The sequence below is a fragment of the Psilocybe cubensis genome, chromosome 4 (genome assembly GCF_017499595.1).
Source record: "Psilocybe cubensis strain MGC-MH-2018 chromosome 4, whole genome shotgun sequence".
NCBI lineage: Eukaryota > Fungi > Basidiomycota > Agaricomycetes > Agaricales > Agrocybaceae > Psilocybe > Psilocybe cubensis.
The window spans coordinates 3,128,632-3,144,628 of record NC_063002.1 but is presented as its reverse complement, the minus strand read 5'-3'; the positions used below and the strand labels follow the sequence as shown (position 1 = coordinate 3,144,628).

General features: G+C 52.0%; 3 protein-coding genes across 3 annotated transcripts; all 3 read right to left on the bottom strand.

The window, feature by feature from the left end:
- Positions 1-308: 308 nt before the first annotated feature.
- Positions 309-1,054, bottom strand: JR316_0005209 (Histone H3; the record flags this gene model as incomplete). The annotated part of the gene is made up of 4 exons (XM_047890972.1): positions 309-494; positions 548-730; positions 790-938; positions 1,015-1,054. The coding sequence occupies 4 exons, from the start codon at positions 1,052-1,054 to the stop codon at positions 309-311; spliced, it is 558 nt and encodes a 185-aa protein (XP_047750733.1).
- A 1,401-nt stretch (positions 1,055-2,455) lies between these two features.
- JR316_0005208 (uncharacterized protein) lies at positions 2,456-4,311 on the bottom strand (the record flags this gene model as incomplete). Its single annotated transcript, XM_047890971.1, has 5 exons — positions 2,456-2,737; positions 2,792-3,184; positions 3,252-3,595; positions 3,660-3,743; positions 3,798-4,311. 5 exons carry the CDS (start codon positions 4,309-4,311, stop codon positions 2,456-2,458), a joined length of 1,617 nt encoding a protein of 538 aa, XP_047750732.1.
- Positions 4,312-8,967: 4,656 nt separating this feature from the next.
- On the bottom strand, positions 8,968-14,895 carry JR316_0005207 (uncharacterized protein; the record flags this gene model as incomplete). Its single annotated transcript, XM_047890970.1, has 3 exons — positions 8,968-10,227; positions 10,551-14,495; positions 14,617-14,895. 3 exons carry the CDS (start codon positions 14,893-14,895, stop codon positions 8,968-8,970), a joined length of 5,484 nt encoding a protein of 1,827 aa, XP_047750731.1.
- Between the last annotated feature and the right edge of the window lie 1,102 nt (positions 14,896-15,997).

The following is a 15,997-nucleotide window of genomic DNA, read 5'->3' as shown; positions in this document are numbered from 1 at the left end:
CCACATGATTGCGGGGACTATCATTGTTACATCTTCATTATTTGTGTTCTTTTTCCCTCATTTGTACTAAACACGCTCACTGACCTTCCTTTTTCATTGTGCAACCACTTCATGGGTTTTCATTAGCAGGGCTGTTTCGATACTCAGATGCTAGTTTAGGGTGATTTTTTAGACCAATATACACGATTCTGTCATTCATTCTCATTCTCACACTGTATTTTTTTGGGTCGGTGTATATTATATGCCAATACATTTTGTTGCAATAATTTCCCCAACCCTCTGATGCACTACAACACATTTTATTTTACTCATGCCATCCCAAACCTTGTCAAGTCCCCTCGGATTCTGCGAGCAAGAAACAAGTCCCTTTTCATTATCGTCACCCGTTTGGCATGAATGGCGGCCATATTTGTGTCCTCAAATACACTGACGATGTAGTCTTCTGTAGCCTCTTGAAGGGCAAGTAACGCGGTGGGCGTGAAACGAAGATCGGGCTGGACACGTTGTATCAGGAAGGAAGAGCATTTTTTTAAGAAAAAACTCCTACCTTGAAATGAGTTGCGATTTCCCGGACCAGTCGTTGGAAAGGTAGTTTCCGTATCAACAGTTCGGTGGAGTTCATATATTGCCGTATCTCGCGAAGGGCGACGGTCCCGGGACGGAAACGACGCTTGTTGGCCATTTTTCTGGCTGTCACGACCTTTGATGGATCAGGACGATTTTGGTTAACCTTGCAGACAGTCGCCGTCAAAATGTGTCGGCATCGTGAAAAAAAAAAACTCTACTCACTGTTTTACGCGCCCAACGAGAATCGGAATTTGTCCGACGGCCAGTAGACTCGACAATCGGTTTTTTGACCTTGGGTGGTGGTGATTCACTCGACTTGGGTTCTGATCCACTCGACATTGGCTCTGATCCGCTCGACCTGGGCTTCTTGCCTATGTAGGTGGAAAGATCAGAATTAACATATCATATAACAAAAAAGATTGCGATGCAGTAGAAAGGAATACATACCACTAGTGGACTTGTGCGCGAAGCATTTAGTACGAGCCATGTCTGCTTGTTGGCTTGAAATGGGAGGATAAAATTGAGACCAGATGTTTCCCTCTTTATATATGCTCGCTGGACTGTCAAGTGACTCGTTTTTTTCGTTTGTCACGAAGCTTAATTATTAACCTTTGGTTGCAAATCAGAAATAAACTTTCTTGTTGACGGGTTTCGTTTCGGACAGGCATCGGTCGCCGCCTAGAGTTACGGCTTTAGAGTATATTCAAAAGTTCAGTTATGATGTAGTAGACGTTGGAGTTGTCGCTCGAGAGAGCATTTTATGCTGACTCGGACGGAAAAGTGCTAAGCGCTCGAGATAGGCTATTTTTAGACACAGTAGGCGCACATGTTGCTAGCACGAGTGTAACGCTGCTGTCTGTCCGAACACAGAAGTGACACTCAAGCCGGTAAGGTAAAAGAACCTCGAAAAAAGAAGATAATCATGAGAGAAAAGATCCAAAAACTTGAAAGAAACTTTTAAATAAATATATTTTCGAGCAAACTATGTATGGGTTTTTATGTTTTTACAAGAGACTGGTGTAACGAGCTAGATAGAATGGTCCATGATCCAAAGTCCTATAATATGATCTGTGCAATGTAGGAGAAATATGATATGATGATGATGTCCAATATAGAGATGATTCACTGTGCAAATGGAGAAGGGGATATTGTGCAAATGGGAAGGGAATACTGTGCAAATGGGAAGGGAATACTGTGAAAATGGAGAAGGGAACAGATACTGTGCAGATGGGAAGGGAATATTGTGCAAATAGAGAAAGAATACCGTGCAGAGAGGAGAAGATGTGTCCGGAACCAAAGAGCCAAGGCGTGTCCATGCAAATAGAAGCGTCCAAAAACCGATCAAAGGGCTGATATGTGTGGGGGGAAGGCACTCAGGGAAGGGACAGCACTCGTCAGTGCTGAGCCCAACCATCGTACCCCCCGAAAATCGCAGTGTTGCCAGAGGAAGCGCACTCGTCAGTGCACGTCCCCCGCAACAAGGCTGCGAAGGTGAGAACGAGCCATCTCGTCAGACGGCTGTTTCACCGGGAAACCCACCCAGCCCCATCCAACAAACCCATAGTCCAACAACCCACCGAAACCTGTCCACTGAAGGAAACCAAACCAAAATCCTGGCGCTGAGCTGTCGCCGAATAAGATGCCAGCCACCACTGAACCCTGAGCCGCGCGCGCCGCAACCACCCGAAAAACCAAGCACCGTATACGAAACCAAGGCCGAAAGAAAAAAAAAATGCCCAAGAGACGAAGATAGACAAAGGCAGGACGAACAAAGTTCATCTACTACCAATATCACATCGTACGTCCTCGGGTACACAGGCCCTCATCAACTTCGAAGATAGACAAAGGCAGGACGAACAAAGTTCATCTACTGACCCCTCATCAATCTTCAACCATCTCCCTCACCCTCGACAACGTCCCCGTCGCTGGCGGTCGCGATTCTCTTAGCAAGGAAGGGGATCTTGCGGCGAGAAAGGTCGACCGCCATGACGCGGTTGTTGGAGTGGTGGTTGGGGAGGTGGAAGTGGACGAAGGCCTGTGCGGGGTTGTCGGCCTGGGCGAAAACGGTGATGGTCTTGGGGTAGGTGCGGCGGTACTTGTAGACGGGCACGTAGAGGCGGCTGAAGGTGCTGACATGTTCAGAGTTGACGGCGTCTTCGAGCTCAGTGACCTAAGAAAAGAGAAGTGAGCTGATGTGCGAATGACAACAGGCGAAATTGCTTACCGAGGCAGAATCAAGGACAGCCCCGTCCATACCAGCGATCGCCTTTCCCTTGCCCTTCCAACGAGTGACTGCGCCGTCGAGAACAACGGATTCCTCCTCAACAGCCTGTTCGCAGGTCTTAGTCAAGGCGAGGGAGAGATCCGCCTCGATGTTGGAACCCGACGGCTCGGAGTCGGCGTAAAAGGCATGGTCGGAAGCAAAAGAGTATCCATTGTTGTCGTGGTTTTCAGTGGCAGCTGGAACAGACTTGACGATGTCCTCAGCAGTGTCGGGGGTGGTTGTGGAAACAGATTGGTCCATGTGTTGGATAGAAATAGAATGATTTTCGGGTTGCAAGATAAAGTTGTTGATGTTGTAGTCCTGGAGATTTAGGAAATGGGCCATGTTTGCACGCTGTAAGATTGAAAATCGACCAATTAGCAACTCAGAATCAGATTCACAACATGAGAAAAGACTATACCCTTCTCTCTGAGCCAGGTCCGCATAAAATGAAGAATAGAAGAAACGAAGTCATATCCATACGAGTGATTCTGGAGAAGGGGTGTGTGACAGGCTTGGAGACCACCAAATCACCGTTAAACTCATCGATATGTGTTGTGGGCGGCTTGACCTTGGGCATCGAACCGATCCCAACGAGGGTAGACAAAACGGCGAAAAAGAAAAAATATACCCAGCCCACCTCCTCTGGGTCATCGTCGGGGTCTGAGCCATCGTCATCGAACTGAGTGGAAGGGGGGTTGGGAGGGCTGGGTGCCGGTGCGCCCGCAGCTCCTCGACGCCTGCCACGACGTCCAGAGGTAGCGCCTGGTACACGAGATCAATATCAAATTACTCCCAGCAGATTCAAAAAAAAAAAAAAAAAACATACCATTTCGCGCGCCGGCTCCACCTGGGCCTGACCCTCCTCCTCCACTAGCCCCACCACGACGACCACCATTCATAACAAACGGTGCTAGACAATTGAGTCAGTTACAACCTCGGATAAAAATAGTCCGTAATTGCTCACCTCTTCCGCAGGCGGGGCGGGCGTTGGGTGCAGAGGTCGTCCTGGTCGCAGTCTCGCGTGCAGCCAGAACAGCAGATGCTATACGCGCAGACCGGCGGAGCCCCGGCTGGTCGTCGCTGTCGATAGGGTCGCGACTGTACGCCCATCTGCAAGTAGGAGCATGGCCGACAAATACTAGATCTTTTGTAATACGAGAAGGGTTCGAGAGTGCTTTGGGAGGAAGAGGGATGATGTCCTTGGTGTGCGTAAAAAGGGGAGGAGGGGGGATTATATAGTTGTCGGATGTGGTATTGGTATTGATATCGGTATTGGTATAAAACGGTTCGTTGAATGGCTTGGAGATGGTATTGAGCCATTCGAAATATGAAACTCCCACTTCGACGACGAGGAACCCCATGGGAGAAATTCTAGCCAGCGCAGTGGGCGAGCGATGTATAGAAACCGGGATATATCGCCTGACACTGGGAACGCCGGCGAGCGACATCCCTCCAAGGAGGGTAGCGGCCGTCAACATCGGTCCAGGGGGATTAACATGGTGGAAAAGATGCAGGTTTCCCCAACCTGACAAGGGGGATGCCACGCAGGCGCGCGACATCCAGAAGAGCTGCTTTGTATAGAAGGTTGTATTCGATGCTTTGTTGATGTGCTGGTGATGAGAAATTATGGGGAAGTAGCATGGTTTATATACGTTTTTCGAGGACCCTTGGATAGGAAAATTCGTGTCAGCCGCCGCTAGAAAATCTGGCTAGGCTGAATGGTTGCGCACCTCGATCGATGAGGCTCGATCACCTTCCATCGGAATCCTTCATGTGTGTCGAGAATTCTTCTACTGTGATATTCTTCTATTTGAAAAAAAGGTTAGAAACTTTATGGTTGAACAAACGTATATCTTTTCAACGCTCCAGTGTGTCTGGTTACGACTAGGGGAAGGAGTTTGTGTGGAAAAGTAGATTGAATGTTCAATGCCTTACGATCATTCTATTCCAAATGTCAGCCACATTCACTATATGTCGAGTCTGCAAGTTGGAATTTCGATCAGATCTGTTCAACCCGACCTACGCTTCTAATTTTGAACGATTGAATTTAGAAATTGCAGGTCTAATCACGAAATCTTCACGTATTGGAGCAAGCGATAGGTCATAAAGCTGATATTGTGGATATGGAATCAAGTGGTGATCCCCTGAGTCAGAGTAGCAGCGAACCGTGAACGAGATGAGGCACCAGAAGAACGTGCGCGTGAGCCGTGACGCGACTGAACGCGTCTCTGTATTATTCCCACGAATCGTGGGCTATCCGAATTTATTGAGGCTCGCTTGGCTTGCTACGGCATACTACCAAGCTGCTACTAACTTGCCTCCACTGCCTACAAAATCAACACTTCACTTAATCCATTACTACGCAGACAGTGGCATAATTCTCTCTCAAAGAGACACTGTGAAGTGGCGATCCAGAAACCGAGTACAATGTTCAAAACACGAAGATACATGCAGGAAAGCGATATAATCTATACCTCGAACCATCCGACACAGATCTACACAGACGGATTCTATCTAATCCACCCATTCACCCATTCAAACTCTCAAAGAGTTTCAAACCCCAAAGTTTCGAAAAGAAGGAGGAGGGAAAAAGTGCTTCCGCCGCCCGCGATGTGACCTTCAAGTTGAAAGGACCGAGCTCACACTTCGCTTATTGTCTAAGTCTTCACAGATCTCATTCAAGTCATCACTTCATATCATTAGTAGATCTCAGAAATGGGGGTCAACACCGTTCCGTCCGTGCTCGAGCCTTGGTAAGTTGGTCCAGCACCCGCACCGGCTCCGGTGCCCCATCATGCATCAGCCTCCGTCCTCGCCTCGTGAGCACAGAGTCCCCCAGGGGCCAATATGCATCAGTTCAATTCCAATACACCAGCGCACCAGTTACAATCCCAGATCAAACGATGCGTACGATATGATATTATGATACTTACTGCTTCAGAAATCAATTAGAACACCATCAAAGCAAGTGCCCACTTAATGAGACTCGACGCGTAGCGCGTACTTTGATTTCGAGGGTTGATCTATCCTACCTCACCCCCGTTGACATTGTCCATTAACGGTACCATTCAGCCACCCAAGTCCAAAGTTAACAAGTACTTAAACCTCCGCATTACACAAAGTTCCTCTCGGTACCGCAACCCACTGTAAGCCACGGCCAAACAAGATAGGCACCCACCACCCCGATCCCGATCTCAGAGTTCTTAACCACCCTCCTTGGACCCTCTCAACAGCCCACCCACGCACACACATTGACACCCACCCACAAATCACATTGACACCCGCACACAAATCACGTTGCCAAATTAACCCGCTAGCGCCCGGACCCTCCTCCCGGGCCGAGCATCCACCTTCCCAAAATATCAAAAATTCCTAACGAAGCGCCCAAGCGCTTATCAACAATTAGCCGCCGGCCAATGCACTTCCAACGCACAATCGCACAATCGCACTCGACAAACAATAACAATAACCTCTTCACTTGACAGACAATAAACCCTACACCAATTGTCCTTCACCCTGGTCCTCGCGCGACACGCCTTCAACACGGGGGCATCATCCAACGAAAATAGCACATCCTCGTACATACTACAGCAGCACAAAAGACCCACGCATCGCGGTACCGAACCCCCATCTCCTTCCATGCAAGGCAACACTAAATTACCCCCGTACACGGGTCGATCATACCGTGTAAACCTATGACGCGCGCGCTCAGCTGGAACCTAAGTTAAATTTAAAAAAAACGTTGATCTATTTATAGATCATAAACGTCTTGTTGCTTTTTGTCGTATTTTTGAATTGCATGTCGATATTCAGTATTCAATATTCAATGTTTGGCTTCTTTTCGATTTTACTGGAGACTTAGACATTTAGAGATTTAGAGATATTGTACATACTGACTCGGAAGATGGGGTATGGACCTCGATATCTATCTATCCATCCATCCATTCATTCGATTCGATTCGCTGATTGGCTACCATGCAATCCCATTCATTCGATACACATTCAATATTCAACATTCAATTCCAAGTTTCCAACACCCTCGCAAAAACAAATCCAGGGCTCAAAAAACAGAATTCAAAATTCAAAACTCAAAATTCTCCAGAGTCGCATGACACCCTCAGACTCGCATCTCGCAGCTCCGACCCACAAACCATTGTGCACTTGTATTGAATTTCGTACCCAAAACCAACACCAACATCCCTTTTTCTCTCTTCTCTCAGGGTATAAAACCCCCCTCCCCTCCCTCCCTCTTCTCCAGTCACCCAGACTAAACCAAACCACCCACACACACAAACTCAAATGGATACCTTCATCACACTCACCCCCATCGACGTCCCCACCAACGAGGAGACCGGCGGGACTGGCGGGAACGCCTACTGCGTCGTTGCCTAAGTCCGAGTTCATCGCTCTCACTTTCATTCGATGTCGATGTACCGGTTGATCATTAAAAAAGTTATTAAAGTGAGTCCAGTTCCAGGTCCAGTTCCACTTCCTTCCATCCTTATCCTCTCGTGCTGTTTTATCTCCTCGTTGATCTTAATTATTGATGACTATTTGGATGTAGACACCACACATCCGAGTCCCAACCTAACCAACCTAAAAAAATCTCAAATCTCAAATCTCAAACAAACCTTCGACCTTCGACCTTCAAATCCCCCCCTTATTTTTATTCCTATTATCCCATCCACCCACCTAACTTGAAACTACATAACTCAAATACATCAACACTTCGACCTAAACCTTCGACCTTCGACCTTCTTCAACGCGAACTTAATGCGTTCTTGTATTATTACCACTTTTAGTTGTACCAATGTACATTGTTTAGCCAACGAGACAATCAATTCGTTGTTGCTCCTCTACTCCCCTCCACAGTGCTCTAAGTAAACATTGACAAGACACCGTGACTACTTCACCCAGTGGTGGGCGGTCAGCCCATGGATCCATGGATAACGGTCATAAAAGTCACGGTTACCAGTTACCATCAAAGTCAGAAACGGTTAGTGACTGTTAATGACGGTTAGTGACGGTTAGTGACTGTTCATAGCGGTCATGACGTTACCCTCTGGCATATTTCGGCTGTCAATGCTGAATCAGTGCCATCAGCGCTATTCCAAAATTGAACCACGGCATCAACGAACTTAGCGTATGGAATCCAGTACTTAGAGTGTTAGTCTTCAACTCCGAATCAATGATACCAAGTCTTCGAAATATTCGAAATATCCAATCCAAATCCAAATCCGAATCCAAGTCCACAGAACAATATCAATAACAATATATATTAACGAACACAACACTGATAGATACACATACAACGATCTACAAGATCTACAAAAACATTTCGAACCCTAATAACCTAACTATGAAAAAGCGATATACCCTATAACCCAGAGGGCGGATAGGCAGGCGGATAGGTAGACGGTAGCCAGTAGACGGTAGCCAGTAAACAGTAGACAGTAAACAGTAGACAGTAGACATGGGTAGCATGTAGCAGGGGTAGGCGTAGGCGTAGAAGTAGAAGTAGGCGTAGGCGTAGAAGTAGAAGTAGGCGTAGGCGTAGAAGTAGGCGTAGAAGGAGGAGTAGAAATAGAAGTAGAAGTAGTACATACAACAACAGCAGCGAAATCACATAAAAGCACAAGAAAGATAATGTAAAATACAAAATGGTAAAACACTGCGTGTGTGCGTGTGTAGGAGGAGGAGGAGGCGTCTAGGTAGGTATGTGATATGTGATATGTGATATGCGATGTGCGATATGCGATGTGGTATGTGGTATGAGATATGCGGGATATGTGGCGTGGCGTGAACCTGTACGCGATATGCAATAGGTAGTGGTGATACTGACGATGACGATGACGATGACGATGACGACGACGCACAGATGTTGGATATAGTCGATGTCGAGTACATATAGACGGATATAGCGGTGGTTGGTATGTGGTATATGGTATGTGCACGGAGGGTAGTAGGCGTATGTGTGTGTGTGTTGTACTCGCATCGCATCTGTAAAGGCGCCGACGCCTGCAAGCAAAAAACAAACGCAACAAGCAAACGCAAACGCAAACGCAAAAAGCCAAAACAAAAAAGCAAAAAACAGAAACGACAACTGCCTCCGCCGTCGCGCCCACACCTCAACATCACACCGCAACGCGCACAACAACCGTCCCGCCATCGCGCAACGGTCCATCATCCACAAACACCCCCGGCGCATCCTCGAACCGCACCGCCCGCGATCCCGCTCCTACCCCTACCCCTACCCCTACCCCCGCATCCTCGGCATCATACTCCATATCGTCCAAAACAGGCCTCAGACCCTCCTCCATCGCAAGCCTCACAACAGTACCCAGCGTCTCGCCCACATCTACGCCTTCCCAATCCACATCCTGCGCGACGCTTATCCACGCATAGCCCACTTTACCTCCTCCACCGGCGCTTTCATCAACACCACCACCACCCACCGAATCCACCGCCGCACCCGCACCGCCAACTCTCAGCGCACGCAACCCCGCCCTAAAATTATCGCCCGCGCTCGGCACAACGCGATGCGGCGCATCCCCAACGAGCGTCGTAAACTGCCCATGATCCCTCCTCCCACCAGGGGACCTTAAAAGCCTCTCCGCCGCCTCTCTCACCTCGCGCCCGCCAATCGTATCAAGTACAGCATCAAACACATCTCCCTCCTCTCTAATCATCTCCATCAATCTCACAGCCGCCGCACTCCCATCATCCCCGTCCCCATCCCCATACCCCTCACCATACCCCCCTCCCACACCCACATCAGCACCAGCGCCCCCAGGCGCACCATCATCATGTATAATCTCATCCGCACCCCACACCCTCGCCCTCTCCTCCGTAACCTGCATAAACCGGTCCACAACCGCCCCGTCCACCCTTGCACGCACGGGCATCGCCGAGCACGGCACATGCACGCTCACCCGCCACCCGCGCGCAGCGAGCATCTGCACCGCCATCGCCCCGGCCCCGTCGTGCCCGCGCAGAACGAGCACGCGGCGCCGTCTGTCTGCGTCGTGTTCGGGTAGTGTGCCGCGCCGCGTGGATGAGTTGTGAGGTGAAAGGGGCGGGCGCATGGCGCTGTTGTTCGTGTGCCCGTTCCCATTCCCATTGCCGACAAAGTCGAGCGCGGCGGAAGGCGCCGAGAGCCCCTCCCGATCTCTAGCAGACGAAAACGCATACAAAAACGTGCGCACGGCGCGATACGCAGGGAGCCCACACAGCGGCAACAGCGCGAGCTCCTCAAGCGACAGCGGGATCGTCGTCGGTGACGAACTTGCCGCGGGGGCCCACATGGGTCGACCATCCTCGCCCGCACCGCTAGGCTGCGGCACCCTATGGATACGCCGACGATCGACGACGATAAACTCTGCCAGCGCGCCAGCCTGTCATTCAGAAAAAAAAGAGAGAACGCGAAAACGTCATGAGTAAAGTCTAAAGATAAAAAGTGACAGGGAAGGGCGACAACACGTAATGAAAGGACTTGAAATTGCCTTTGAAAAAAAATATATGAAAGAAAGCACCATGCCAACGCAACCTAGAACATCCAACACCCTCACATCCCTTCCCAGCTAACTCCCACAGTGGAAAAAACGCGCAGCGCAGTGCCCACACCCACGAAACCACAAAACCAAAACCCCCAAACCCCAAACCAAAAACCCAAACCAAAACCGAAACCACGAAAAACAGAAGAGAAAAAACCACCCACCTTCCTAACATCCAACAACCCAACAACCCACTCACCCTTCCTCACAACCTCATCCCGCACCTCCCACCCACACTCCAACACCCGCCCCACAAAGCTTCTCCCAGGTATATACCCCACCTCCGCTTTCACCGTCTGGGCTCTCTTAAGTCGGGTTTTCTCTTTTTTCAGTATGTTTTTCTTTTGCCCTTGTTGGTCCTGAGACTTCCCAGACGCAGGAGACGATAACGACGCTGCGTTGCCAGTACCCCGCTTGAGGGAGAACGACAACGAGCGCTTATGCCCACCACCACCACCACCCGCGCCGTCTTTATGCCGCGGAGGCGTCTGCGGCGGCTCAGACTGCCCACGCATCGTCGCGCTCCCATTCGCACCCGCACTCGCACCCGCACTCGCACTCGCATTATTACCGCCCGCGCGCAAAGCACCAACAACAGCCGACGCAGACCTCTTCGGTTTCTCCTTCTCCTTGTCCTTCTGCTGCTTCACCGTCCCGTTCCCGTTCCCATTCCCGCGCGACAAACGCAAACTCAACGACCTCCCAAGCGCCGCGAAGCCGCCTTTCTTCTGCGGCTGGGTCATAGGCGGTGGAGTGGAATAATACTGCGCCTCCTCCGTCTCCTCCTCCGTATCAGGCTCTGCCTCTGCCTCTGCCTCCGTCTCGCCAGCGCGTCTTTCCTCCGTCTCCGTCTCCATCTCCGTTTCTTGCTCCGTCTCCTCTCCCTCATCCTGCACCACACCTCCTTCACCACCACCCGCACCCGCACCTCCTCCTCTTCCACCACCACCACCCCCACCACCCCCACCCCCACCTCCTCCTCCACCCGCACCAAACCGCACCCCAACAAGCCGCCCATCCACTCCATCCACGCCCACCGCCCACACCTGCACAAGCACGCTTCCGCTCGGCACATAGTTTGGCGGGGCGCGGTAGGATGTGAAGCTTAGTGGGCTTGTCATCGTGCTTGTGCTTGGGATCGCGCCGTTCGCGTTTGGATTCGCGTTCGCGTTCGCAGCTATACCACCAGCGCCAACACCAACACTAGCTGCGCGGCTCCTCCCCACCCCCACCCCCGCGCCCGACCCAGCCCGCCTCCTAATAAACCCCAAAACACCCCCCACCCCTCCAACCCCACCACCCGCTCTAGCTCTCGCCAACCCCCTAACAACCTCCACACTCGCCATCGTCCCACTCGCCAGCCCGCTCTGCGTCAGATCCACGCGTCCTTCGGGCGAGAGCGCGAGTGTGGTTAGTGTTTTTAGGGAGAGCGGTTTTAGTGTTGCGTGTCTGTGTCCGTTCCTCCATCCATGTCCCAGACCAAGTCCGTTCGTGTGCCCACGCCCGTTGCCTAAAAACGCGTTACCCCCACCACCGCCGTCATCGCCCAGATGGGCAAGGGAAAGCGATAAAGGCGCAGGTGCGCGCGGGAGCACGAGCGCGCTGTACCCCTGCGTCCCATAACTCGGTCTGTCCCCGCCTGGCGGCCCGAAGCTCGTGTGCAAAGCTTGGACTTCGTCGGAGAGCGTTTTTGGCGTTTGTGTTTGTGTTTGCGTTTGCGTTTGCGTTTGAGTTTGGGTTTTGGGCGTTTGGGTTTGGGTTTTTGGGTGCCGTGCTGTTGCGGTAGATTGGGAATTCGAATGCGAAGACGCAGATGAAGACGAAGACGACGCGTCCCGTCCCTGCCCATGTCCCTGCGCCGTCCGCCCGCGCGTATGCCTTAACGTCTTCCCCCCTCCCCCTCCCCCTCCTCCTGTGCCCACTCCCACACCAGCACCTAACCCCTCATCCCAACTAGGACTCCATTCATACCGCCCCTCCCCCTCCCCTCGCTCCGCGTTCCCATTATAAGCGTTCCCATTATAAGCGTACGCGTCGAAGCCGGCATCCGCGTCCTCGTCCTCGTCTTCCTCAAGCAACGCGTCCATGCCTAGCATAGTGCTCGGTGGGGGTTTATATACCGCTGGTTTTTTGCGCTGTTGGGGCCGAGGCTGCTGTTGGGGTTGTTGAGACTGGGGTTGAGATTGGGGTTGTTTTTGAGTTTGTTGCTGGCGCGTTGCACTCGAAGTCGCCGTCGAAGTCGCCGTTGAAGCCGAACTCGAAGTCGGCACAGGAGACACAGCTTTACCAGACGACGACCGCGCCGCCGCCGCCGCCGCCGCCGCCGAAGACGGCGCAGCACCAGCACCAGCAGAAGAAGAGGGTACCGCTGCGTTTACATCTCCATTCGCATCTGCGTGTCCATTAACCTTCGACGCCGATTTCGATCCCGACGAAGGGGTTGAAGGTCCACCAACACCACCAGCAGACGCATGCCCATTCGTCTTCCCAGCGCCTTTTGTAGAACTCGACCCCAACCCCGACCCCAACGCTGATCCCGACCCCGACACCGGAGAAGACGCAGGAAGCGCAGCGAACGCCGAAAACGTATGTGGTTGCTTCTTCGTCGTCGTCGGCGTCGTTGTCGAAGACAATGAAGCCGACTGAGAAGGAGAAGGTGAATAAGGTGAAGGTGAATAAGGAGAAGCAGAGGAAGGAGAGGAAGGAGAACCGGGGTACGTTTTCGTCGATGGTACACTTTGATTCAATGTCGACGTCGATGTGGACGGCGGTTGTGATGAGCGATGCGTAGGTGTCTGCGTAGGTGTCTGCGTAGGTGTTTGCGGCGCTTGACTTTGATTTTGGGCATGACTTTGACTTTGGGAAGATACACGAGGAGCGCCAGCGCCAGCGCCAACACCTTTCTTCTCCCTCTCCCTCTCCTTCTCCCTCTCCCGCTCGCGTTCGCGCTCTCTCTCTTTCCCCTTCGCATTCGCATCCCGACTCGCACTCCCCGAGCTCGTTGTCCGCTTCACGTCCACTTTACCCGCACCCGCATCCACTTTACCTGCACCCGCACCCGCTTTCGACGCAGCAGCAGCAGCAGCAGCGATCTTAGCCGACCGCTCCGCCCACGCGCTCGGTGCACCCGCTTGTTGCTTAGAGTTGGAAGCGTTGGCTATGGCGCTGGTAGACGGATTCGCGCGCGATCGCGCCGCATCAGGCTGCGTCGTCTTTCTCGCTTCCCTTTCTTTGTTTTCCACTTCCTTTGCTCGTTCTCTTTCTACTTCTTTTGCCTTGACCTTTCCCTTTGCATTATCCTTATCCGGCTCAACGTGTTGATGCGCGTAGCCTCGTGCCCGCCCGTTCGTAGCCGTCGCAGTCGCAGTCCCACTCGCGCCCGCAGTACCACCTCTATCGCCCTTTATCATCGTCGCCGTCGCAGGCACAGGCACAGGCACGCCCGCCCTGCCCTTCCCCCTACCCCCACTCCCACTCCCCATTTCATCACTCTGATAAGGACTCGTAAGCACCGTCACCGTCGACTCTTCCGAATCCACAAACCCCGAAAAGACGGAGTGGGCATCGAGACTCGTCGAGGACACGGACATCGTCGACGTCGATGCGGTGGATAACACGTGTGCATGGCGCGCGCGGGAGATGGAGGAGGAGGAGGGGGTGCGGGTGGAGGGGACTGCCGCGTGCGGGCCTTGAGGCAGAGACGCCTGTGGCGTTTTGGTAGTGTGCGGTGTAGGATTAACACCAGCACTGTCACTGGCACTGGGAGCATCTACAGGGAGCTGGAGTGGCAGGTGCGAGTGCGAGTGCGAGTCCCTGGCGGCTGTGAGTGATCTGCGGCTTGGCTTGCGGGCGGATAGGGAGGGGAAGGTGAGTGTGGCGACGGAGGAGGCCATGGATGTGCGCGGGGAGGTGTTGGGTGTGAAAAAGACCTCTTCGAGGTCCGAGTCCACGTCTCCCTCCTCGTCGTCGTCGACCTCGTGGTGGTGGTTTTGGTGGTGGTGGCGGGGTGGAGGTGGAGGTCCTGTGGACCTGTAGAGTGGTTTCGCCAGTGTGTGTGATGATAACGTTGAAGTTGAGGTTGACGAAGGGGGATGAAAGGCGGCTGATATCTACGATGAACAAGAGAGTTGCAAGTTGGTTTAGTTCCAAATAGCAACAAGGTAGAAAAGAATTGTAAAAACAATATAAATAATTTAAATCGATCCATGGGAAAAGCGCTCTTTGACGTACCCGGTCGTTTTCGCTCATCCGCGTGCTTGTACTCATACTGGAAGACGATTCAAAGTCTTCTTTGCCTCGTTCTCGCCTGCGTCCGTGCACTCGCTGTAGCTGACCATCACCACCATCAGCAGCCTCCCGGGCGGCAGCGGCGGCGATACGCAGCATCTCCTGCTTTGTCGAGTAATACTCCTTCTTGGGTCCAGACTCGGCCTGTATCTGCGTCGCGTACGACTGGGACGGGCGGTTGAGCAGCGTCTGTACGAGGGTCGGTTTCGTTTTCGCTGGCATCGATGAGAGTTGGCAACGTTGGAGCCGAGTAGCGAGTTGGGCGCACGAAGCGCGGGGCGTGGTGGCCGTCTACAGTTGAGCCTAGGACTAGTGCGCCAAGACACGCTCGGAAAACACATTCCCTCTTTCGAATTCGGTGCTGACGTCATTCCAGGGGTCAGGTCACGCACAGTCAAACCTCCTTTTACCCTACCCTAACCCACTCACCTTTACCGTTATCCTTCATCTTCCCTTCAATGGATCGTGACCCATCCTCATATATCGCAAAAATGGCTCGATGGGGTAGTTATATGAACACACAGGGACTGTCGCGGTTTTCTTTCTCTTTTCCCCTTCCCCTCAGTCCTATTGCGTTTATCAGTATATACTACGTCTCCTGCATCAGTGCCATTTGGCTGCGATCTTCCGGATGGGGCCTGAAGGCCTGAGGCTCTGACTTTTCGCTGCTCGAGGGTCCAATAGTACTACTGCCTACCCTGTCAGTGCACCAGCGCTTTGCTCCCTCTCTCTCTCTTCCACTTCCTCTCTAGGTATACCCTCCACGGGTGACAGTTCCAAAAAGCATCTTCTTCAGCATCCTTTCTTTTATATACCTATCTACTTCGTCCCTCCTCTACGTGTTCTCGGCATCTCGACACTTTCCTGGAGCCCACAATCAGTTCCACTATCTCTACTCAACACTTACATCGTTCAAGGTGCTCAAATCAAATTCAACACCAACCACACTCGCACCGGGTGCACCGCAGTCTAATCAACCACCATTGTATCAACCCACGTTCAAATCTCATTCTTCCTTTCTGTAGTCGTCTAGACATCTACACTGGCATTCTTCTCCGTCTCTGCTCGGAATCGCCGCCACACGTCACAGGTCCACAGCTCATAGCACCCAATCCCACCCACAAAAACGGGGGGTCCCGGAGGCTGGCCAGCGCTCATCGCTCAGCACTCGAGGAACAGGTAAGAAGATAAGATTAGAGTAGACAGGTTCAAGGGTTATATTTCGGAAGGAATAAGGAATACTGTTAGAATGTTGTTCGACTTTTTGAAGTTTGAAGTTTGAAGTTTGGAGATTTACAGCGCTCACATCCACCTCCTTCACCTC